At 47.9% G+C, this 25,542-nt stretch overlaps 1 protein-coding gene across 6 annotated transcripts in view; it reads left to right on the plus strand.

Annotated features, from left to right (window-relative positions):
• Nucleotides 1-23,795, plus strand: part of LOC142576703 (calcium-activated chloride channel regulator 1-like) — a 388,135-nt gene extending 364,340 nt beyond the window's left edge. For 5 of the 6 annotated variants that reach the window (XM_075686951.1, XM_075686953.1, XM_075686955.1 and 2 more), the window contains 3 exons: nt 1,661-1,762; nt 3,220-3,417; nt 22,827-23,795. In XM_075686951.1, the coding sequence (XP_075543066.1) occupies nt 1,661-1,762; nt 3,220-3,417; nt 22,827-23,332 (806 nt within the window). In that variant the 3' untranslated portion in view covers nt 23,333-23,795. The remainder of the gene's footprint in view (nt 1-1,660; nt 1,763-3,219; nt 3,418-22,826) is intronic. The other variant, XM_075686954.1, reaches the window with a different exon arrangement.
• The last annotated feature ends 1,747 nt before the right edge of the window (nt 23,796-25,542 follow it).

The following is a 25,542-nucleotide window of genomic DNA, read 5'->3' on the forward strand; positions in this document are numbered from 1 at the left end:
CGAACTCGCGCTGGCGGCACATCTGCTTGTATACTGCGCAGCTCGCGAGAGCAAGTTGTCCTGCGTAGAGTGCCGTGGAGTGTCGTTATTGTCACCTTCGTACTACTGCGTCTTTAGAGATAAGACTCAGACTTGAACCTAGGGCCCTGAAATTGGTAATTCCATGCACTAGCCACAGAGCTCTCCCCTATCTTGATACCGCCCTTCTGTTCTATCATCTAATTAGGTAGAGTAAGCGCGGGCTCCACGGCCGCGTGATGGCCTACATTTGTGACAGGATGACACGGAAGTCTTTTTGTTTTGTCTTTGCGCCGCTTATCAGTGTAAGGCACCGGATCAGGTGGAGTGGCATCAACGCGGGGCTCTTGAGGAGTACGAAGCTGGAATTGAAGTGCAGCGAGGCAAATCTGCGCAGGCGTGCGCTTGCGTCGGCAGCGGCGCAGTCGTTTGGCCGGCTCCACAATTTCGCTCGCGAAACATGCGCTAACGACGCTAACGACGCATGCAACGATGGACTCGCCGCCACGTCGGATATACCTTTACTCTTGGTAGCCTCCGGGGTGCTGCTTACGCTGCGCAGCAACAGCGACCTCACGTGCTTTCTTTTGATGTCATTGCTGCTGCCGCATTTGCTCAATGAAGCGTTTTGACAGCGAGCTTCCACGATCGTCAAGTGCGCTGTGTTCATGCTAGTTCTTGCGCGCGCGACATCATGCTTGTTTATTTATTCATACTAGCGGACAATGTTCTGTGGCTATGAAGGGAAAGCTACGGAAGCAAAGCGCACACAAGTTAAAGCTCTTCTGAAAAGAGTCACGCGTTTTAGTCCTAGTAAGTTTGAGCTGGGGAAGACAGAACATAAACAAGTTATTTGGAACAGTTAAATAAGATAGTACACACCAGTGAGTGTAAAGGCTTACTTATTTTGCTGCTTTTCCCTTCCGCGTATGGGAAAATGCGAAACCGTCGTACATGGAAGCTTCGTCGATTCAGTGTCGGTTCCGAGCAACCAAAATCACTGTCAATAACTTCCTGACTACTTGGCATCGTAACACATTTGCAGCAGTCACGCACCCGTAGCTTTCCATTCATAGCCACAGAACGTTGTCCGGGAGTATATTAGACTATGTTTACAAGTTTATGCGGCAGCTAAAACTGCTATCCCTACTTCGCATGGTTGTCCAATTATTTGCTATGGCAATCGATGCGTCGCCTTTCACACAAAACTGCGACTTCTTTTTTACTTTCTCATGCTAGGAAATGTTAGGATATAATTGGGTTACCAAGATTTCAGAAAAAAAAAGCAATATCTTTTTTTTTCAAAATGTCCCCAGATTTAGCATCCATACCTGTAGGGTTATCAAGGGTTGCGTCGCCAAATACTTGACGCCTGGCGTCCCACACTCGGAAACGCGCTGGCCCACCCCAAAGGGCCTGCTGCACGCGCCTTCCGTGGCTGTGGCTCTCTCGCGGCCGCCACACACGCGCACTCATTTGGGCCATGTTGGTAGCCAAACGAGAGTACGGATAAGTGTCAAGCCCTTTAGCAATCTTTCCTCTCTGTGAAAGGGCCCTGGGGTATCCCGAGTACTTTACTGAGTTGCTTCGCTGTTTACCGCTGATAGAAAGTATTCATGGTTGTCTGCTGTTTGTTACGCAGGAATTGACGTGGCTGCCGGGGACGGGGTCTACAGTGCTGCGTTTTTCGCTTTCGACGTGGCCGGCCATTATGCGGTTCAAATGCGTGCCAGGGGTCGTCGAGGTACGTCCTACGTAGTGCTTTTTCTCGGCTGTAGCCCAGCCATAGCAGAAAGAAACAAGCTAACCTAACGGCAGGTGACCCAGCTTTTCTAAACCATTACTTGCCGGGAGGTCTACTGTACTGCGCTCATTGTTGTCTGATAGAGCATGGGATTTCGGCATGCACAAAGTAGTCCTAACGGTACTTCATCGCACTGAACCAAATAGAACTTTCGTTCAAATAATTAAATTTCTGGCCTTACTTGGCAAATCACAATGCGGTTAGGAGGTATACACCGTCGCAGTGGAGCCCGGTTTAATTTCGTCCACGGCGTGCGCGCAGTGCGCGACCCTGCACGGGCGCCGTTACGTGCCCGTCGAAACGCAGTCGTCGATGGAACACACAAACTCAAACTTAGGAGGCAAAACTTTCGTGGCATTTTCACTGCTACATTACAGAGAGATGTCTAGTGTTGTTTCCGCTCTACGCCTCTGTAAGTAATTCACTAATTGTGCTTTTACGAATGTAATTTAGCAGGCTTTCGCACGAAGCTCTCCATTAAACAGAGGCCAGGCTAAAAGGATGCATTCGCTTGTACAATGGCCCCTATGAAGCAATTAATTAAGATGCACTTAAGTGTAGATACAGGTGGACTTGTGTCTAATATATTCGGAAAACGTCACTGCTACAATGACCGCTATACCAGACAACGATGCATATGTCCCGTTAAAAGTGAAGCTGAAACACTTTTCGAAAAAAATGAGTTCCCTGCGGCAGTGTACAGTTTTTAGTCCACTGAACACGAATATCTAGATTAAAAAGGGCGGAAACGAACGCAAGCGGCTCTTTTTGGCAAGAAAACGCGCAGCAGTGCCTCAGCAATTCATGGATTTGAAAACCGTTTCAGCTTCCCTTTAAGTGACGGTAAAGATCGCAACAATAGCATGACTGCGAGTCATGAGAACAACCATTTATTGGGAGAAGTCGGGCCAAGACAACCAAGAAACACTCGACTACAACGACAGTGGCGACCACAGCCGATGGTCGTCAAAATGTGATATATGGGTCAAGGGCGCCACCTGTTTATACGTGACTCATCGTACATTCTAGCGTAATCACTGGTGCTCACGTACGTTTCAGAATGTCTATGCACCACCATCACGTCGCGCATGCAATCTGATTATAGAACATTCTCTCGCGATAGAGTAGACGACTATACCCGGGAAAGTTTCAATACATGAAAGTGCATCCCGCGCTGAGCGATAGAGTTGTAACAGTTGTAAACCGGGGAGAGGCGGTCACCTGAAGATGGATAAACATTGTATGCTTGTCAGTACAGTGGTAGTTGAGGACGACAAACCCGGCAAAGGGCAATATCTTCACACACCTTTGAGCGATCCAGAACATGCAGACAAACGAAACTAACCGACCGCCAACTATCTAACTTTATCGAGGTAATACCTACGTTCGTCGTGCAGAAGCAAGAAATGGAAAGTGGAGTTTCTCCCGATTTGCTGATGCCGGGTCGCTGTGGGTGGGAGCTGTCGACAGCGACTTGGCCTATGCGCCTGCGACCGTGCGAGATCTGCGCGTGGAAGGGGTGAGGCGCACTGCACAGGGGTGGCTTGTCACCCTGGCATGGACCGCATCAGGTGACCAGCAGGATCAAGGCACGAGTACGTGCAGCAGGCCTTAGTATGCTCTTGTTTGTGTATTTATCTTGTAATATTCAATTGACTGAGTTTAATTACTAAAACCGTAGAAGGTGACATTCTTTTGCTGTAATTTCTTTTTGCACCTTTTACAAATTTCTATATTTTGTGTTTACCAAATATGCTGTTTGTGATACCTTGTGTCGGGTTCCAGTTTCGGTTTCGAATCGTTACGTCAGGGCGTCACTCAGCGCCAAACGCTGTAAGTATACCTGCTGTGTTTCCGCTCGCTGGAATAAAACCGTTCTTTGTCTGGTCCCTGACTCGAGCAGTCCGGCTGTTCTTTCGCGGCGCTGCGCGCCAGGCCGTTAGGCCTCATGCTGTAGGTCCTGCGTCCGGCCACCCCGTGGACGCTACTACACTGTTCATGCCCAGAACGTTTTACACATCACCTCGTATTATCATGCTTTGATCAATGAGCTATTTACTGTTTGTGGTAAAGCTGGCGACAGAGTAGCTGCCGACGTGCCATCCGAACGGGCCCGCCGCCTTCACGCGGCTACGGATGACGCGCTGTCAATGAGACGGGGGCGTCACACCGGTCACACGATATTACCGATTTGCTGAGATGCGACCTAGAAACGAGAACAGTGCTAGCTTCAGTTTATTTCAAAAACACTTCACGAGTCGTGTGCGCGTTTTTGGTAGGTATACACGTAGTAACAGTACTCGTGCAAGGCATAGAAGTGGCATAATTACAATAAAGATAAAGAAGTTGAAAATTTAGCCTGCATGGGACAGATGTTCCGAATTATTATAATCAAAATATGGGTTCAGAAAGTTCGGCAATGAGAATCCCTTGTGGGTTCTTTTTCCTTTTTTTGAATATAGGTAGGACATTAGGCAATATAATAACAAAAACTCGGTTGCGCACGATACCGCCCTGTTCCAAAGCGGACGCTCATAGCATCCATCCATCCTTAATATAACTGGAACATGTCCAATCCATGTGCAGAGTAGATGAATATACATGCAGCTGTGGCGTTTCGCAATATACCGTGCTTTCCCTTATCAATTTCTAACTCTTTGCGGAATCTCATCTGCGGTAGTATAGAGCTATTCGGCCTGACCAGGTTGCTTTAGTTTAAGAGGCGAACATCACTTCTTGACAGTTCATTGTGGTAAGTTACATAGTCAACAAAGTTTACTTGATAACCTAATTATTCTCGTTGCGTTCGTTAAACTTGTGAAATTAAAACCGAGCCACTGGCAAATAACATCTGCTTAACAGAAATGCTTCGAATTGTAGCAGTTCTTAAATATTTGTCCCAGAAATGCGGTTCGAACTACCTTAGTTATTTCAGCAAATGTTCACCAAAAGCTTTCTTGTCACATTTCGGGAAGTAAATAACCGCCAGCTCTTACGCATCCTTTAGCAGATTTTGGAAATCGATTTCTTTGCTTGGAGGAATGCCAGTAAACTGGAAGGAACCCAGAGCAAATCACGAGGAAGTAAAAGACAGGAATATTACAGTGTAAGGCATCTTCATAAGCCTGAAAGAGCGTAGGTTTGGGCATGCTGGTATTGCATAAGTTTTACGTTTTTAGCGCATGAAAAGGGACGAGAGACAGAAGTATGCCGTGTACTTAGCGCTCTGGCCACGTCATACTTCTGTCTCTCGTCCCTTTTCGTGCAATAAAAACGTAAAAGTCCTAAGCCTGATCATCATCAGCAGCAGCAGCCTTGTTACGCCCACTGCAGGGCAAAGACCTCTCCCATACTTCTCCAGCAACCCCGGTCATGTAATAATAATGGCCATGTCGTCCCTGAAAACTTCTTAATCTCATCCGCCCACCTAACTTTCTGCCGCCCCCTGCTACGCTTCCCTTCCTTTGGAATCCAATCCGTAACCTTTATTGACCATCGGTTATCTTCCCTCCTCATTACATGTCCTGCCCATTCCCATTTATTTTTCTTGATTTCAACTAAGATATCATTAACTCGCGTTGGTTCCCTCACCGAATCTGCTATTTTCTTATCCCTTAACGTTACACCGATCATTCTTCTTTCCATAGCTCGTTGCGTCGTCCTCAATTTAAGTAGAACCCTTTTCGTAAGCCTCCAGGTTTCTGCCCCGTAGGTAAGTACTGGTGAGACACAGCTATTATACACTCTTCTGTTGAGGCATAATGGCAACCTGCTGTTCATGGTCTCAGAATGCCTGCCAAACGCACCCCCAGCCTATTCTTATTCTTCTGATTATTTCAGTCTCACGATCCGGATCCGCCGTCACTACCTGCCCTAAGTAGATGTATTCCCTTACGACTTCCAGTGCCTCGCTGCCTATTGTAAATTCCTGTTCTCTTCCGAGACGGTTCAACATTACTTTAGTTTTCTGCAGAATAATTTTTAGACCCACTCTTCTGCTTTGCCTCTCCAGGTCAGTGAGCATGCATTGCAATTGGTCCCCTGAGTTACTAAGCAAGGCAATATCATCAGGGAATCGCAAGTTACTAAGGTATTCTCCATTAACTTTTATCCCCAATTCTTCCCAATCCAGATCTCTGAATACCTCCTGTAAACACGCTGTGAATACCATTGGAGAGATCGTGCCTTCCTGCCTGACGCCTTTATTGGGATGCTGTTGCTTTCTTTATGGAGGACTACGGTGGCTGTGGAGACGCTGTAGATATCTTTCAGTATATTTACATACGGCTCGTCTACACCCTGATTCCGTAATGCCTCCATGACTGCTGAGGTTTCGACTGAATCAAACGCTTTCTCGTAATCAATGAAAGCTATATATAAGGGTTGGTTATATTCCGCACATTTCTCTATCACCTGATTGATAGTGCGAATATGGCCTATTGTTGAGTAGCCTTTACGGAATCCTGCCTGGTCCTTTGCTTGACAAACGTCTAAGGTGTTCCTGATTCTATTTGCGATTGCCTTATTAAATATTTTGTAGGCAACTGACAATAAGCCGATCGGTCTATAATTTTTCAAGTCTTTGGCATCCCCTTTCCTACGGATTGGGATTATGTTAGCGTTCTGCCAAGATTCTGGCACGCTCGAGGTCATGAGGCATTGCGCATACAGGGTTGCCAGTTTCTCTAGAACAATCTGCCCACCATCCTTCAAGAAATCTGCTGTTACCTGATCCTCCCCAGCGGCCTCCCCCCTTTGCATAGCTCCCAAGGCTTTCTTTACTTCCTCCGGCGTTACCTTTGGGATTTCGAATTCCTCTGGAATAATTTCTCTTACATTATCGTCGAGGGTGCCACTGGTACTGTATAAATCTCTATAGAAATCCTCAGCCACTTGAACTATCTCATCCATATTAGTAATGATATTGCTGGCTTTGTCTCTTAACGCATACATCTGATTCTTGCCAGTTCCTAGTTTCTTCACTGCTTTTAGGCTTCCTCTGTTCCTGAGAGCATGTTCAATTCTATCCATATTATACTTCCTTATGTCAGCTGTCTTACGTTTGTTGGTTAACTTCGAAAGTTCTGCCAGTTCTATTCTGGCTGTAGGGTTTGAGGCTTTTATACATTGGCGTTTCTTGATCAGATCTTTCGCCTCCTGCGATAGCTTACTGGTATCCCGTCTAATGGAGTTACCACCGACTTCTATTGCACACTCCTTAAAGATGCCCACAAGATTGTCGTTCATTGCTTCAACACTAAGGTCCTCTTCCTGAGTTAAAGCCGAATGCCTGTTCTGTAGGTTGATCCGGAATTCCTTTATTTTCCCTCTTACCGCTAAATCACTGATCGGCTTCTTATGTACCAGTTTCTTCCGTTCGCCCCTGAGGTCTAGGCTGAATCGATTTCTTACCATCCTATGGTAACTGCAGCGCACCTTGATGAGCACGTCCACATCTTGTATGATGCCAGGGTTAGCGCAGAGTATGAAGGCTATCTCATTTCTAGTCTCGCTGTTCGGGCTCCTCCACGTCCACTTTCGGCTATCCCGCTTGCGGAAGAAGGTATTTATTATCCGCATATTATTCTGTTCCGCAAACTCTGCGAATAACTTTCCCGGTGCTATTCCTAGTGCTTATGCCCTATTCCCCCACTGCCTTGTCTCCAGCCTGCTTCTTGCCTACCTTAGTATTGAAGTCGCCCATCAGTATAGTGTATTTAGTTTTCACTCTACCCATCGCCGATTCCACGTCTTCATAGAAGCTTTCGACTTCCTGGTCATCATGACTGGATGTAGCGGCGTAGACCTGTACAACTTTCATTTTGTACCTCGTATCAAGTTTCACAACAAGACCTGCCACCCTCTCGTTAATGCTATAGAATTCCTGTATGTTACCAGCTATATCCTCATTAATCAGGAATCCGACTCCTAGTTCTCGTCTCTCCGCTAAGCCCCGGTAGCACAGGACGTGCCCGCTTTTGAGCACTGTATATGCTTCTGTTGTCCTCCTAGCTTCACTGAGCCCTATTATATCCCATTTACTTCTCTGTAATTCCTCCAATAGCACTGCATGACTCGCCTCAATAGATAACGTTCTAGGGTTAAACGTTGCCAGGTTCATATTGCAAGCCTAATAAGCCTTATTCCATGTTGCAGTTGCAAAACGTTCCGTATAGTGAATAATTTAAAACTGCTGAAGTCGCTTAGTGTGGTTATTGTGACTTATTCTCCATGTAAAATTTGCCTCTTATATGCAATCCACTTGAAACGAAAAGCAGCGCTGTTTGGTACTGGGGACTTATTAAAAACGTGTTCGACGGTAAAAGAACAGGAAATAGTATGCAATACCTAATTTCGCTCATTCCATTGCGATAGCGACCTCTTTTCTCGTTTGGTGTATAAAAAAAAGACCAATGAACTTACTGAAAATTCTATCCCACACAACATGCGTTAGTGACAGGAAATGTTTAATGAATATTTACAAGAGTTCTCAGAAGAGTTTGGGTGCGTGCTAGTTGGTACGAATATGGTACGGATCGTACAGCGCTCGTCCTGTGTCCCCCCTTGTCCATGTTATTTTTTGGCGCTGTTTTATATATGAATTTACGAAAACCTGATTCGATCACGATTGGACGATGGTGCCATCCTATGCAACTCTGCAGCCCGGAGCGCGCTAAAGATACTAGATCCCGTCCACCATCTAGGTATACTCCTGGCCATTCACGCTTTCAGAACAAACACTAGCTATATTTTTTTGCAGTACTGCCAGTCTCAATGAGACCAAAGTTACAGAAACAATTTTACAGAAAGAAACAAATAGGTCATGTTAGATGGCACATTAAAAAAAAAGAAAGGAAAAGGGAAAAAGCTTCCTTAACTACTGCAGAAATCACCAATGATACAATACTTTTTGTTGGTGTCACAATATGGCTATAACAATATAACAATGTAGTTTGTATAACAATACAGAAAATATTGTGTTACAAGAATTTATATAAAATGTAGCGAATGAATGGCCCCTGTAAGATTAGAGAACTTTTACAGCTAACAGACAACCGCGCAGAAGCGGCCAGTGTGGGGGTTTGGGGGTTGAAATGCAGAAATTCCACGCACAGAAATAAGTATTACAGTTTAAGATATGTGGGTGTGTTAAGCGGCGTCTTCTCTGTTTGATGTCTCTAGTAGGTTGATGAATGATGAAAGTGAGGGAGAGGAAACTATGTCTGCGTGGAGGAGATTCCATTCTCTGATCGCACGTGGGAAAAGTGAAAACTTGAACATGTCATTGCGAACACTGTACTGATTTAGTGTAAATGGGTGATTTTTTCGCGATAGACGTGATGTAGACAAAGTAACATACTTAGTTCGGTCTATCTTATAACTGTCGTGCATTAGTTTTGAGCGGGCGTGTCTGGCCCTAACAGATAGTGTTTCAAGACCTGCATCAGCTAAGAGATTTGTAGGGGAGTCATAGGGCCTGTATTTGTTAAAAATGAACCTCACAGCTTCTTTTTGTGCCTTTTCTAGTTTTGATATGTTAGATGATGTATGTGGAAACCAGATGATGTTAGCGTATTCTAAGACGGGGCGAGCAAAAGTTGTATAGGCTAGTATTCTGGTGTGTTTCGGTGCAAGGCGTAAATATCGTCTAAGAAAAGAAAGCTTTGGTAATGCGACTGAGGTAATATTATCAATATGTGAGTTCCATGAAAGGCCAGAAGAGAATGTCAAACCCAGTTATTTGTGGTTATTTACTTTATTCAGGCAAGTGCCACCGAGGGCGTAAGAAAATCCTGAAGGCTTCTTTTTTGTTGTAAAGGACATGCATACAGATTTAGTGGTGTTAATTGACATTTGCCATTCTTTACACCAATTGGACACCAAGGCGAGTGCTCTGTTTAATAATAAGTGGTCTGCCTAACTGACAATTTCTTTATAACTAATACAATCATCCGCGAAGAGCTTGATTTCACATTCATTGTTAGCAGCAATGCCGTTAATAAAGATCAAAAATAGCAATGGGCCCAATACTGACCCTTGGGGAACACCTGATGTGACAGCTACAGACCTGGAAGGGGTGTTACCTACAATAACATATTGTGTTCGATGTGATAAGAAGTCTTTATCCATGCAGTAATCTGACCACCTCCGATTGCAGCCTCCAGTTTTGCAACTAATTCTTGCGTGGCTTACACAATCAAATGCTTTACTGAAGTCGAGGAGGATCATGTCTCTCTGGCTTCGGTTATTTAGGTTGAGCGCAAGGTCATGCACCACTTCGGTTAGTTGTGTGACCGTTGAGAGGGCACTTCTAAAGCCGTGTTGTTGAGGTGTTAATACATGTTCTTGCTCGAGAAATATAGTGATGTGTTTGAAGATAATATGTTCGAATATTTTACAAGATGTGCTGATACGTGAGACTAGCCTGTAGTTAGAAGGTTCGTTGCTGTCGCTGGATTTATGTATAGGAATTACCTTCGCTTTTTTGCAGTCATCTGGTAGTTGTGCGGACGCGAGGGATTTGCTGTATATAATCACAAGGTATTGGCTACACCATTCTGCATACGTCTTTAAAAATTCATTCGGGATATCACCTGGCCCGTTAGCTTTCTTGATGTCGATATTAAGCAATAGATTAAGAACTCCGGCATTGGTAATGTTTAATGAATCGGTGGTTTTAGGTAGGAAGGGTAGGGAAGGAAGTAAGCCATTATCTGAAGTGAAAACCGAAAAGAAAAAAAGTTATTGAAGGTGTTCGTTCGAGCCGTTTTCTCTTCTACAGACCGTTCGGGTGACACGCCTAAGCACGGGCGAAAGTATTTCCGAAACCTGTGTTGATTGTTGGTAATGAAGTCGGGGAATCTCGTGCTGAAATAGTGATGCTTTGCATTTTTTGAATTCTCTTTGAAGTCAGCGAGAGCGGAGGTCAGTTTGTCCTTCAAAGATTGATTCGGCCCTTTTTTTAATAGTATGTCTAAGTCTTTTTACTTTACGCTTCGCTTGAGGGACCTCACGCGATATCCATGGGTTTTTCTTTTGTCGTTTGCAGCGTGTCATCGGGATGAAGTTTGTTGTGCAGTGTAGCACGATTGACTTAAATTGATGCCACAAAGTGTTGACGTCACAACACGTTTCTGAAGCTGCTTGATGAAAAGCATCAAACTCGCGTGACAGGTGAGTGAGAATACAGTCATGAGCTGCTCTACGAAAATCAAGTAGAGCACGCTCCAGGTTTAGCTTCTTTATGTTGCCTTCAAGCGAGAGCTTACATTTAGGTATGTCGTGGTCCGATATACCACCGACTATTGCCATCTCAATTACGTGAAGTGGTAAATGGTTACTTATGAGTATGAGATCAAGTATGCTATTCGTAGAGCCGTGTGAGCGAGTTGGCTGGTCGACGACCTGGTTGAGGTTGAAGTTTAGAATTAGATCCGTAAGTGCTGTGGATGTGGCTGAAGTGTAGTGCATGGTACTCCAGTTCAGATCTGGTAAATTGAAGTCCCCTATGAGGATCACTCTACTGGAACGAACGTGGAATTGTATATACTCCTGCAAGGCAAGCACGCCTTCAGATCCACTAGTAGGGCTTCGATAGACGCAACCAGTAAATATACCGGTATCATTGTACAATATTTTACAAAATACAGCTTCCGCGTTGAAGCTTTCGGGGAGTGGAACGAATGGAATATCATTCTTAAGAAGCAGTGCCACGCCACCACCACGAGACAGCCTATCTTTACGAATAACAGAGTTACCTGGTGGAGATATCTCGTGATTGAAGATATCTGGGGACAGCCAGGTTTCAGTGATGGCCACTATATCCGCATTGTGTTCATGTAACAGTCCTTCCAGGAGTTCTACCTTGTTTACTATGCTTCTCGCATTCATATTAAGCACTGTTAGGGTCTGAAGTTTCTTTGTTAGGGTCTTACATTTGTTTGACTTAACCCGCCGTGGTTGCTCAGAGGCTATGGTGTTGGGCTGCTGAGCACGAGGTCGCGGGATCGAATCCCGGCCACGGCGGCCGCATTTCGATGGAGGCGAAATGCGAAAACACCCGTGTGCTTAGATTTAGGTGCACGTTAAAGAACCCCAGGTGGTCAAAATTTCCGGAGTCCTCCACTACGGCGTGCCTCATAATCAGAAAGTGGTTTTGGCACGTAAAACCCTAAATATTATTGTTTGACTTCGAGTTGATGGACGATTTCTTTCTATGTTTTTTGTAGTGACACTCTCATTTATTTCGTGATCCCAAACAAATACGCGATCATTTATGTAGAGCTTATCATATGATAAAGAGACTTTTTCGTGTTTTTTCCGATTGGGGTTTGCACTACCCAAGAGTTCCTTTCTAGTCTCCTGCATTTTGCGGCTGAAATCCTCTCCGATAGACAAGTTGGAGCCTTTGAGCCTGTAGCCTTTTCGCAATATTTGAGTCTTATGTCTAGTGTCGAGAAGCCTGAATATGATTGCTCTGGTTTTATTTCTTGAATTTCTACCTAAACGGTGGATGCGCTCAATACCAACGCGTTCCAGACCAAGAGTGTTCTTAATTATGTGGTCGTTCACAGCCGTTTCTCGGCTTTCACTGCTTTCTCCCTCTGTTTCAGGGAGGCCATATACTAATAGGTTTGCTCGTCTGCTCCGATTTTCTACGTCTTCGGCTCTCTTTAAGCCTTTGTAAGCGCACCTTCATATCTCTTATCTCATATTCAAGGAATGACACCTTTGCCTTGTTTGCTGTTAACACGTCTAACTTTTGATCCATCTGAACTAGGCGTCCCTCTTTAATATCTTTGATATCAGCGGCTATGTCTTTAACTTGTTTGGTGATCTGGTTGATGTCACGTGCCGGGTTAGATTCTATATCACCGCACAACAATAGCAGCTCTTTCAAATACAATGTGATGTCGATGCAAATCAAAACACAATCGACCGAATCAGCGGCAAGGCGAGTCCGTGGGCACGGCAGCAATAGCTGAAGTGGGTCGTTTGATCGAAAGCATAAACCATATCGTCTCACCTGCACAACGAAAACGAAAGGAATAGATGCCACCATCGCAACTACGCGGCCGTGCAAAATGAAGCCGTAGTGCCGAGGGAGGCCTTTTACACGGGCGCTGTGGTGAGGCGCTGCTTGTTGGCCGTGCAGCTGCGCAGGCGAGTGACGTATCCTGCTGTCCCACGGTGAATCGCGAAAACCACCTTGCATGTGCATATTTTTGACAATGATATCTCGCGCGCTGGTCTGGTGGGCCTGCGCGAAGCTAGTGCGTTCAGGATGGTCCGTGCGCACTCCAGCCACGGAACACAGCAGGACGAAGAAAAGCTGCACAACGAAGGCGAAAGGATTAGATGCCACCATCGCAACTGAGCTGCCGTGCCCAATTGTTTAAGCTATTGAAAGCTTAAACGTAGAATGAAATGAGTGGTCCCTACATCTGCGCAGAACATACATCAGTACCACATATTTTGTCAAAATACACCCTCATCATAAACATCCATGCTATAATACCGTTAAGAATATGACTTGTGATAAACTTTTTCGTAATCGTCCCTGTGTATGACAGTCTTTCTCACTGCGTGTAAAATAGCTTAACCATGAAATGCATGTCCCACTCTTCAAATATCGATTAATTGAATCAGCCAAGCTGTTACCTCCTTGGAAGTTGCATGTGGTAGAATGTGATACTTCTAGAAATTACAAAGCACGTGTCAGAGGTCGAAATCCGAATGAATTTTTCTGAAATTCAATCGAAGCACTTCTTCACAGTGTCTTACACTCACGCTTGTAAGTCTCATGCCGGTGTATCGAATGCAGGCGTTAGTTCCGGTGTACTCCACGCGTAAACAAATATCAGTATGGCTGAGGCCCATGCTTTATTGTCCGCTGTGAAGCATGTAAGGAAATGAAAACGTCCCCAAATGCGTGTGTGCGCGCGCGTGTGTGTGTGTGTGTGTGTGTGTGTGCGCACACACACACACACACGCGCGCACACACACACACACACACACACACACACACACACACACACACACACACACACACACACACACACACACACACACACGCACACACATTGACACGTGTACTTATCTCTAGCGGGCAACCACGTTTGGCCGCCTAACAAATGTTATCGCGCAGCGCAGGACGCGCCTGCATGTAAAAAAAGTGTCTGGAATGTTATCGATGGTTCCGTCCACTGCCTTTCACCGTCACTTGTGTAATCTGATTGCATGTATGCGCAACGCGAATAGTGTAGAACTTTGTGGAAGACACGCGGGTCCCATCGGTTAATCTGGAACATTCCACGACTGATCTATAAAGGCCGACGCGCTTGACCCGCTGATCAGATTTTCGACGATCGCTGACCGTATTCGCCGCTATCGTTGTGCTATAAGTGTAGCCTGTTTTGTGGGCACAGGCTCGCCCAATAAAAGTTATATTTTTGCCGCTCACAGTATTGCTACTGTGTTATTCGACGTCACCACCACGTGACATCTGTTGGAGGTGCTTTGCGTTCATGTACCAGACGCCCCCACAAAGCCGTGACCCAAGCCCTCACGCGGAAGACACCAACGTCGCCAAGAGCTAGCGAGGTAGCCGCAGGCTGCAAGGACTGCCCCCGGAGCACGGACTTTTGGCTGAGACGACCAGGAAGTTCGCCATCAAGTCCACCCCAATGGCAGCCCCAGCGTCCCCCGTCGTGCTGCAGCAGCCCAGGGAGCCTCCGACGTTCCGCGGTTCAACTTTCGAGGACCCGGAAAGCTGGCTTGAGACGTATGAGAGAGTCGCTACATTTAACAACTGGAACAGTGACGACAAACTGCGACATGTCTTCTGCGCATTGGAAGACGCGGCCAGGATGTGGTTCGAGAACCGAGAAGCCACCTTAACGACCTGGGGCCTTTTCCGAAGCGGCTTCCTGCAGACATTCGCAAGCGTCGTACGCCGAGAACGAGCCCAAGCGCTATTAGAAACCCGGGTGCAGCTACCTAATGAGACAACCGCGAGCTTCACGGAGGAAATGAGCCGTCTCTTCCGCCATGCCGACCCTGAAATGCCCGAGGAGAAGAAAGTCCGCCTACTCATGCGTGGTGTGAAGGAGGAACTTTTTGCCGGAATGGTACGAAGCCCACCGAAGACCGTCGACGAGTTTCTTCGCGAGGCCACCAGCATTAAGGCACTCGAGATGCGAAACCGGCAATTCGACCGCCCCACGAACTCGGCAATCTACGCTGGAGTTCAGTCACTGACCACCGACGACCTACGCGAGACTATCCGAGCGGTCGTGCGGGATGAGCTACAGAAGCTGTTCCCACCATCACAGCCTCAAATGGCTTCGATTGCCGACGCCGTACGTGAGCAGCTCCAACAACAACTCGGAGTAGCCCCTGAATCGCCGCAGCCTCAGCCGCAAGCGATGACCTACGCCGCCGTCGCCCACCGTCAAGGTCCCCCTCCGCTACCGCGCCACGGCGCCGAAACGCCACCATTCTGTCGACCACCACCGCCGCCGGCAGCACGCCCACCCGTCGCCCAGTGCACCTACCCGAGGAATACAGACGTATGGCGCGCTCCTGACCACCGCCCTCTCTGCTACCACTGCGGAGAAGCGGGTGCCCTCTACCGACGATTTTCTACCGACGTGGTCAACGCTCCGCGCCCGCAGCAAGGTGAACGCCCTCGCGATATCGACGACTACCTTGCCGCTACTCGACCGTCGTGTTCGCCATCACCAGGCCTTTACCTGTCGCCGCAGCGCCGACCATCACTAGCCCAGCCTGGGGCCGGTTAGCGAGCCCATATCGGGAAAACTAAAAGCAGCAACCGATGGATGTGCGGTTGCTGTTCGTCGAACTGACGAAGATCCTCCGCCGCCGACGAAGACGCCGAAGAAACTACCTCGACGACACAACGACACGCCGCCGTCCCGACGAAGTCTGGAAGCAAAGAATACGACGACGAAAGACGACCTGACGACGCGACGTTCCAGCTTCAGTTCAACACGACGCAGCCGTGATCCGACGCCAAGACCTAACTGCAACGCCAGACAAAGAACCACCGACCTCGACGTGCTTCTCGAAGGCCACGCAGTTACCGCCTTAGTGGACACAGGGGCCGATTACTCCGTTATGAGTGGACACGTCGCCGCCCAGTTGAAGAAGATTAAGACTGCATGGGAAGGCCCTCAAATTCGGACCGCTGGAGGGCACCTCATCACACCGACTGGAATCTGCACGGCAAGAATAACCATTCATTGCAGGACTTACCCTGCCACCTTCGTTATCCTCCAACAGTGTTCACGAGACGTCATTCTCGGTATGGACTTCCTGAACCAACACGGAGCAATCATCGACCTGAAGTCGAAGTCAATAACGCTGCCGGAAGATAAAGCGATACTGCCGGAGAGTCCTCGTAGTCACCACGCCTTGAGTGCGCTCGAAGATCAAGTGAGCATCGCGCCTCGCTCCAACATAGTTATTTCGGTCGGCACCGAAACACCCGCTGACGTAGAAGGCGTCATCGAAGGCGACCAACGTCTACTGCTAGACCGTGAAATTTGCGTCGCAAGAGGGATCGCTCGACTGCATGGAGGGAAAACTGAAGTGTTGCTGACAAACTTCAGCCAGGAGTTCAAGCACATTAATAAGGGCACGATGATCGCGTACATCGAGGAAATTCTGGAAACCATTAACGAGTTTGTCCTCTCGGATTCCGCCGCATCTACCCTGACGACGATGGTTCCCGAACCAGACTACGACATTAATCCAAGTCTCCCCGTGATTAAGCAACAGCAGCTCAGAAGTCTGCTCCGAAGATACAAAGGCTGCTTCTCGACGCCATCGAGGATTCGACAAACACCAGTCGCCAAGCATCGCATAATCACCGAGGAGTGAGCTCGACCACTCCGCCAGAGCCCTTACCGAGTTTCGCCGCGAGAACGTGCAGCTATAAGAGAACAAGTCGACGAAATGCTGCGCAACGACATCATCAAGCCGTCGAAAAGCCCGTGGGTATCCCCTGTTGTCCTGGTAAAGAAAAAGGACGGAACCCTACGTTTCTGCGTCGATTATCGACGTCTGAACAAGATCACGAAGAAGGAAGTATACCCCCTCCAACGAATAGAAGACGCATTGGATCGGCTCTGCAGCGCTAAATACTTCTCGTCGATGGACCTCAAGTATGGCTATAGACCTCAGACTCTGGCCAGGTGGCGCTGCGGATAAACCCGTCACCAGCGCCCCCATCGCAGCCTTGGCGCGAACTGAGTAGTGCAAGAAGAGCCGTCCGCAAGCAAAGATGCATAGGCCACAATGGACCCTTCTCTTTCGTTTGTGTTGAGGCGCGGTTTCCTAAAAATCACGGGCCTGGAAAGCTTCTTCCGCCCATCCACGCTTCGGAAAGGAAGCTCAGCAAGGCGAAGTACGTGTACAATATAAAATAAAGTCTCAAGTGTTCTTTCCGCGTGCTCCAACTCGCAAGTACAGGTAGCATCAGGTTTATCTATAGGCATATCGGCCTTAAAATCTAAACATTTCAAATTGGTTCATATTGAATATGTCGTGAACACAAGACTAAGTATCTCCTATACTTTTATGTATTTTATCGTAATGTTTTGTCTCGCAATTATTTACAGAGAGTAAATCCTTTCATAGCCTTTTCTAGGGCGGCAAACAGCGTGCGATCATAACGAAAGTAAGCTTCCTACGATGCCTACGCACTGCATCTTTCTTTCTCGCAGGAGCTACAGCATCGCTCAGTACCTTAATTTGAACTTTTCGCAGACGCTTCGAGCAACAAGCGCGCACAAATAAATGTAAATAAATGCGACATTTCTTTCTTTACACACGTGCGTTACTTCGCAATTACTCATCCAGTGCTCCTACAGCAACTTTATTTCTAACATTTGAAAAACGCAGTCGAGCAGGCTCAGCACATTGCGAAGCGTGCTTGTTGTATCGGCGCAGGACACAAAATACCGAAAGTAGAAATGAGCGCGCGATACAACGATGCTCTAGAAGAGTATTTTGAATTCATAAACGAACCGAAATGTTTGGTTAAGCTGACCTGCCAAATCTCTTCGTTGCACTTGCTGAGTCAAGTGGAGGCAGACGTCTGTTAAAAGGTAGAGATATCGATGGCACATAAGCAGGATGGTTCGCAACGTTGTTTTTTCTGTTACGAACGAAGGGGCGGCTGCAGATTGAGTTTTCGCGTGGTTACCACGGTCCTCCGTCGGTGCTACGCAACACAATTACAGAAGAACAAAATTGTCGCACTTTCTCGCGCGAGCCGCTGTGTTGTGGGGAATGCAAGTAATTCCATTACCCAACAGGCTGAACGGCCCGTATCCAGCGCTCTCGCCTTTCCCCTTCACACTATCGCGATGGCATACGGTGAAACTGAACGTTGTTATTCAGTCCTTCACGTTCATGGCAATTTACAAGACAACAGTAGCGTCGATTGCGGCGTTTCTTCGTAGCGCGCGGAGCTACCGCCGTTGCCATCGTTTCCGCCATCAGTCTGAAGAGTGAGCCAGTAAGCGCTTCATGGCAGTAAAAAAAAAATTAAATTATGGGGTTTTACGTGCCAAAACCACTTTCTGATTATGAGGCACGCCGTAGTGGAGGACTCCGGAAATTTCGGCCTCCTGGGGTTCTTTAACGTGCACTTAAATCTACATACACGGGCTTTTTCTCCCCCATCGAAATGCGGCCGCCGTGACCGGGATTCGATCCCGCGACCTCGTGCTCAGCAGCCCAACACCAAGCCACTGAGCAACCACGGCGGGTTTATGGCAGTTTGGCGGCGCGTCCGACTAGCGTAGAAATTCATAGCTCTCGGTCTGGGTGTTAAATGCGCAAAACACTCGCAATATGGACCAAAATCTCGTTAAATCGTTGTTTCGCAGTCGCAAGCTGCATAGGCAACTTAGCAAGGGAGCAGGGCTTCGCACTACTCAATTACTGCCTCTTCGCACCGGCAGGTGGCGCTACGCGCCTTACAAAACTCCAGAGTCTGACGTACATTGGCAAATAGAAGTCGACGAAAGAGATGGCGAAAAGACGGCCTTCATCACCCCAGACGGCCTCTGCGAGTTCAAGGTTATGCCATTCGAACTGTGCGCGGCGCCTGCAACGTTCCAGCGCGTCATGGACACGGTGTTAGCAGGATTGAAGTGGCAAACCTGTCTCGTTTACTTGGATGACGTCGTCGTCTTCGCCGGAAATTTCGACGATCACTTCAAGCGGCTTGCGACAGTACTAGAGGCCATCAAGTCGTCAGGGCTTAATCTGAAGCCACAAAAATGCCGCTTCGCTTACGATGAGCTTCTGTTCCTAGGCCACGTAATCAGCAAAGCTGGTGTCAGTCAAGACCCCCAAAAGACAGCTGCAATCGCACAGTTCCAGCAACCAATCAACAAGAGGGCAGTGCGTAGATTCCTTGGCATGCGTGCCTACTACAGGCGCTTTGTCAACGACTTTTCACGCATCGCCGAGCCGTTGACACGTCTAACTAAATGTGATGTTGAGTTCAAGTGGGAAACGCCGCAGGCCGACGCATTTGAAGAGCTCAAACGACGCATGCAGTCGCCGCCGGTACTTGCGCACTTCGACGAGTAGGCCGATACAGAAACCCATACTGACGCCAGTAGCCTAGGCCTCGGTGCCGTTCTAGTCTAGAGGAGAAATGGAGTCGTACAGGTGATAGCTTACTCTAGCCGGTCGCTGTCAAAAGTGGAAGGCAACTATTCTACGACCGAAAAGGAATGCCTCGCCATCGTTTGGGCTAGAGCTAAATTTCGCCCCTATCTTTATGGCAGGGCATTCAAAGTCGTCAGTGACCATCACGCGTTGTGTTGGCTAGCGAATTTAAAAGATCCTTCAGGACGACTGGCGCGGTGGAGCCTCAGACTACAAGAATACGACATCACTGTAACCTACAAGTCCGGACTAAAACACTCCAATGCCGATTGCCTATCACGCGCCCCCATTGACCCGCCGCCGCAAGACGACGAGAATGACGACGCCATCCTTGGAATGATAAGTGCGGAAGACTTCGCTGAACAGCAACGGGCAGACCCGGAGCTAAAAGGCCTGGTCGAATATTTGGAAGGGCACACCGACGTTGTCCTCAGGTCACTTAAGCGCGGATTATCTTCCTTCACGCTTCAAAACAATCTACTCATGAAGAACTTCTAACCAGTCCGCGCCAACTACATTCTTGTTGTCCCGTCAGGACTTCGTCCAGAAGTATTGCATGCCCTACATGACGATCCGACCGTTGGACACCTCGGGTTTTCCCGGACACTATCGAGGATACAAGAAAGGTATTGTTGGCCGCGCCTGACCGCCGACGTCGCCCGTTATGTCAGAACATGCCGAGACTGTCAGCGATGCAAGACACCACCGACAAGGCCAGCCGGATTACTACAGCCAATCGAGCCTCCTTGCCGACCATTCCAGCAGATCGGGATGGACTTGCTGGGACCCTTTCCGACGTTAATTACCGGAAATAAGTGGATCGTCGTGGCGACGGACTACCTCACCCGCTTCGCTGAAACAAAAGCACTGCCGAAAGCTAGCGCAGCCGAAGTGGTGAAGTTCTTTGTCGAAAACATCCTGCTGCGACATGGCGCCCCAGAAGTCCTCATCACCGACAGAGGAACGGCGTTTACAGCGGAGCTCACCCAAGCCATTCTGAAATACAGTCAGACAAGGCACAGGAGGACAACGGCCTACCACCCGCAGACGAATGGTCTTACGGAGCGGCTGAATAAGACCCTCGCCGACATGCTAGCGATGTACGTCGACGTCGAACACAAGACCTGGGATGCCGTCCTGCCGTACGTAACATTCGCTTACAACACGGCGGTGCAGGAAACAACACAGATCACGCCGTTCAAGCTGGTCTACGGCAGGAACCCGACGACGACGCTCGACGCCATGCTGCCGCACGTCACTGGCGAGGACAATCTTGACGTCGCTACCTATCTCCAGCGCGCCGAAGAAGCCCGACAGCTCGCCCACCTGCGGATCAAGAACCAGCAGAGGACCAACAGCCGACACTGCAACCTCCGACGACGCTTCGTCGAGTACCAGCCCGGCGATCGTGTTTGGGTATGGACCCCGATACGCCGACGCGGACTCAGTGAGAAACTACTGCGACGCTATTTCGGACCCAAGGCCATCCGACGTATTGGCGCACTGGACTATGAGGTCGTGCCAGACGGCATTGTGCATTCACAGCGGCGCCGCGCACGATCTGATGTGGTCCGCGTGGTGCGCCTTAAACCCTTTTATGTACGCTGACGAACTTCCTTATTTTGTTGTTTTCTTTGCTACGAGTGCTTCTTTTTTTATTACTTTCGTTTCTTTGCAGCATCGGGTCGATGCTTTTTAAGAGGGGGGTAATTACACGTGTACTTCTCTTTATCAGGCGACCACGTTTGGCTGCCTAACAAATGTTATCGCGCAGCGCAGGACGCGCCTGCATGTAAAGGAAGTTTCTGGAATGTTATCGATGGTTTCGTCCACTGTCTTTCACCGCAACTTGTGTAATCTGATTGCATGTATGCGCGACGCGAATAGTGTAGAACTTTGTGGAAGACACGTGAGTCCCATCGGTTAATCTGGAACATTCGACGACTGATCTATAAAAGCCGACGCGCTTGATCCGCTGATCAGATTTTCGACGATCGCCGACCGTGTTCGCCGCTATCGTTGTGCTATAAGCGCAGCCTGTTTTGTGGGCACAGGTTCGCCGAATAAAAGTTATTATGGGTCGTTAACAGTATTGCTACTGTGTTATTCAACGTCACCACTGTGGGTCCCATATCTGTGTCCTATTATGAGGCGATAGAAGAGGACACCAGTTCGTCGTGTTTTCGTTGAGAAGGATCATCAAATTAAGTGTGGCTTAGTCAAGGGAAGCTTATTATTTGTTTCGGCGTCCCACGACAATCGCCAGTGCGTTCGCAGTTTCTTTCGCACGAAAGGCATGCAATCTGTGGCGGAGACAGCAGCTGTAGGATTCATAGCGTGCGACGTAAGTGACGTGGCCATTTGGTCAGCTAGCACATTACCTTCGATGCTTCTTGGCCAGGCACCCAGCATATAATGACATGCTGGTTAGATGTATGCGCACTACATATAGCGGTATAAATCTCAATAGTACGCGATCGTGTGCTTCTAGAGTGACTTCATAGCTTTTACGACACTTCGCCAATATATATATATATATATATATATATATATATATATATATATATATATATATTGAAAGATGTTGTTTTACGTCTGAACGATGAGAACGATGTTGTTTTACGTGTGTTTGGCCTCCGAAATTCATAGGACTTCCTCTGCAAAGAGGATGTCCTATGAATGCCGGCCTGTAAGCATGTGCTAGTATCCCAGCGATGTTGCTCAGATAGTAGCACATGCTTACAGGCCGGCACTTGCGTTTCAAGGGCTCTGTAAAGGCAATAGTGGTTCTTGCAAATGTTTACCTCTGACACATTTTACTATGTCATGATTATTGCAGAATGTCACTTCGTGTCGATAGTAGAGATCATTAATAATTTTATTACCTATAACTTTTACGCTCTTTACAGCGACGGTTTTTTAGGCCCCTTTAATGCCACATAGCATTACCCCTCGTAATTCATACCTTCACTGAGAACTCATTAACACCGGCCACAAAACACAACATTTATTATAACCTTTTGGTGTATTACAGAGACGTGAAATAATGGGATAGTTGCCAGTCCTTTAGAATATGTCCACGCAAAACATTCTTGCGCAAATATATTTCCCACATTAGCATTCACAAGCAACATGTTCAAAAGACGAGTGCCTGCGTCTGTCCTACTTATAAGCAAATCTGTGCAACGGGGTTGTTTCATTGAGTTGCCTCTAAAGATCGAGATCCTCGTTTTCTTTCATAGTTCTCGTCTGCAAACCACTAGAGAACCCTCTTCGGTTTATCCTGTCGCAGGTGCCCGGGTAGAGCTGTTTGTGGCGAAAACGGCCTCTGCACTGCGGAATGTCTTGGAGGGCTCCCAAAAAAACAAGACCTCGGTTCATCGAGTGACGGAGTCGAAGCTGGTTGCGGGCAGCCGCCTGACTCCAGTTCCTCCAGCTGGCCACTTGCACAGGGTGTCCATTGTCAACGCCCGGCCAACCAGTGACCACGTGCACGAGCTCTACTTCGCTGTCGTCGCAGTGAGCCACTCGGGCGTCCCATCTGCCCTTTCTAACGTTGCTGCAGCCAGCTTCGTAGCCGGCGTCAAGTTACGACAGACGTCATTTCCGCCCTGGCTTCCGGTGCTTCTATTCTCACTGGTCGCAGTGGCCGCTACCATGGTTCTAGCCGCTGCTTATCTGCGCGTTCGACGTCGTGAAGTCGTGCGCTCCGACAGACCCGTGGCTGTGTTCGCGGCCGCTCCGGGCAAGGCGCAGCTAGAGATTGCTTGTAGGAGGAGCCTCCTAGGGCAGCCCTGAGAAGCACGTGGCGACCGGAACGCTGAGAGGCCTAGTATAGCGGACTACGGGATGGCGACAAAACTGCTGATGCCGTTATCACATGATGACGAATTCGTTCACGAGTTAAAATCGAAATTTGGAACTTTCCTTTCTTTATCGGTGGCACTACGGTCCCGGCATACCTGACCGCGTTCAAATGGTGTACCTTTAAAAGCAAAGGCCAAGCACTTATTTGGTTCATCTTAATGTCGGTGATATGCGCTACAACTGCGGTAGTTACTGCTGACTTGAGGTCCTTTGCTGCTATCACGACAGGCAGGAACAGTGTTCGACAAGTAGGCCCACTTTAAACGTGCTGCACCCAAGAAGTTCTGACGTTTTTCTCTACACACTGTGCCATAACAGGATGGCAGCGCCGCCAAAGCTAGAAGCCTCACCACGTCATTCGCAGCTGCGTGCAATAAACTAGTTCCGGTGCGGTCGTGCATTGTATGGCTCATTAGTTCCATACTGATGTGTGTATTTGCTTTATTTTTGAGCCATACCGCTTCGACAGCATAGTGTCACGTGGCGGTGACTTTGAAGAACACAGTAGCAATACTGTGAAAGACAAAACTAACTTTTATTGGGCGAACCTGAGCCCACAAAAAACAGGCTACACTTACAGCACAACGATAGCGGCGAACACGGTCGGCGATCGCCGAAAATCTGATCAGCGGGTCAAGCGCGTCCGCTTTTATACAGCAGTCGTCGAATGTTCCAGACTAATCGTTCGGACCCGCGTGCCTTCCACAAAGTTCTACACCATTCGCGTCACGCAATGAAATCAGATAACAGAACGTTCGGTGGCAACAGACAGCCGGATAGAAGCATCGATAACTTTCCAGAAACTTCGGATACATGCAGACGCGTCCCGCGCTGTGCGATAACATTTGTTAGGCGGCGAAACGTGGTCGCCCGTTAAATATAAGTACACGTGTCAATAGTATTAGTGCCCATTCGGCGCTGTGTCCGAGAACCGATCTGAATTTCTGGGCGTGTAGGCTGAACGGAAAATGCTGTATATGGCCTCCGACGTGTTGCTGCTCAGGCAATGACAAGCCAACGGCGCTGCTGACCTCCACAAGCTATAGATACCGATACTTGTTTGTACTTTGCATTTCTTATAAATTGTGCCACATTACTAATTTTCCGTACCCGATGTGCGCGGCACGTAACGTATGTAGAGTCTTCAAGTTTGACTGCGACTCTATGCTAGCCAAAGTGCAGCAATAGAAACTTTGGCCATATTATTCAGCAACAAGGAAACTCGTTGTAGCTGACATAAACAAGGGGTATACTCACAGAATAAAAAAAACATAAACATGAACTATAACGAAAATAAGCATCATGTATGTGTCCATAAAGTGAATGCGCTAAGCCACGCACACCGTTCATCCATCAGAACCATCAGAACGGCGCACATTTGCCTTACGAGAAACAATGGCCAATGGAGGCACACAAACGCTTCGCATTAACATTTTTAAACATACCTACCTAACAGCACTTGTAGAGATGATTGGCGATCCTTGGACAACGATGGTTTTTTCATTAGAGTTAGACAGAAGCTCGCCACACTGTTGGCTCATTTTGCATATCTTTCTCTGTTAGACCGTTAGACAAGGAACACAGCACGAACAAGTGATTGTGGCAAGCGTTGACTGTTAGCCTTTTCTCTGTTTGTATCAAAGCTTCGTCACATTCGCGTGTTCGACCGTTCGCGTTATCTATAGAAGAGTTCTTTCCTCGATGTGCGATTCTGGAAATTCGTTCGCTATCTTCACACTTCTCCGAACGCTTCAGGCGATTTACCAGATCAATTTATAGGCCAGTCATGCATTCTGCGGTCGCAATGTGTGTCATTGATTGTCGCCTGTGACGAGTTCTTGCGAGCTGGTGTTTTCTGGACACTCAGTTCACGACAAACAAAGCGAAGCTTGCTTTAACCCACCGCGCTTATTTGAAGAAAAGCAGGTATACGTGGCGGTGTTACATAAACCCTCTGTGATCATTTAGAACAGTTCGTGCCTCGATATGTACCACCCGCGTCTTGGCCGTTGCGCCATTGGGGGAACGTGCCATATACTATGCCAATCATGATCGTATGGTATTGGGTTGCTAAGCACGAGAATCGCGGGATCCAATCCCGGCCACGGCGGCCATATTTCGATGTGGGCGAAGTGCGCAAA

This window comes from Dermacentor variabilis, chromosome 3 (assembly GCF_050947875.1).
Source record: "Dermacentor variabilis isolate Ectoservices chromosome 3, ASM5094787v1, whole genome shotgun sequence".
Taxonomy (NCBI): Eukaryota; Metazoa; Arthropoda; class Arachnida; order Ixodida; family Ixodidae; genus Dermacentor; species Dermacentor variabilis.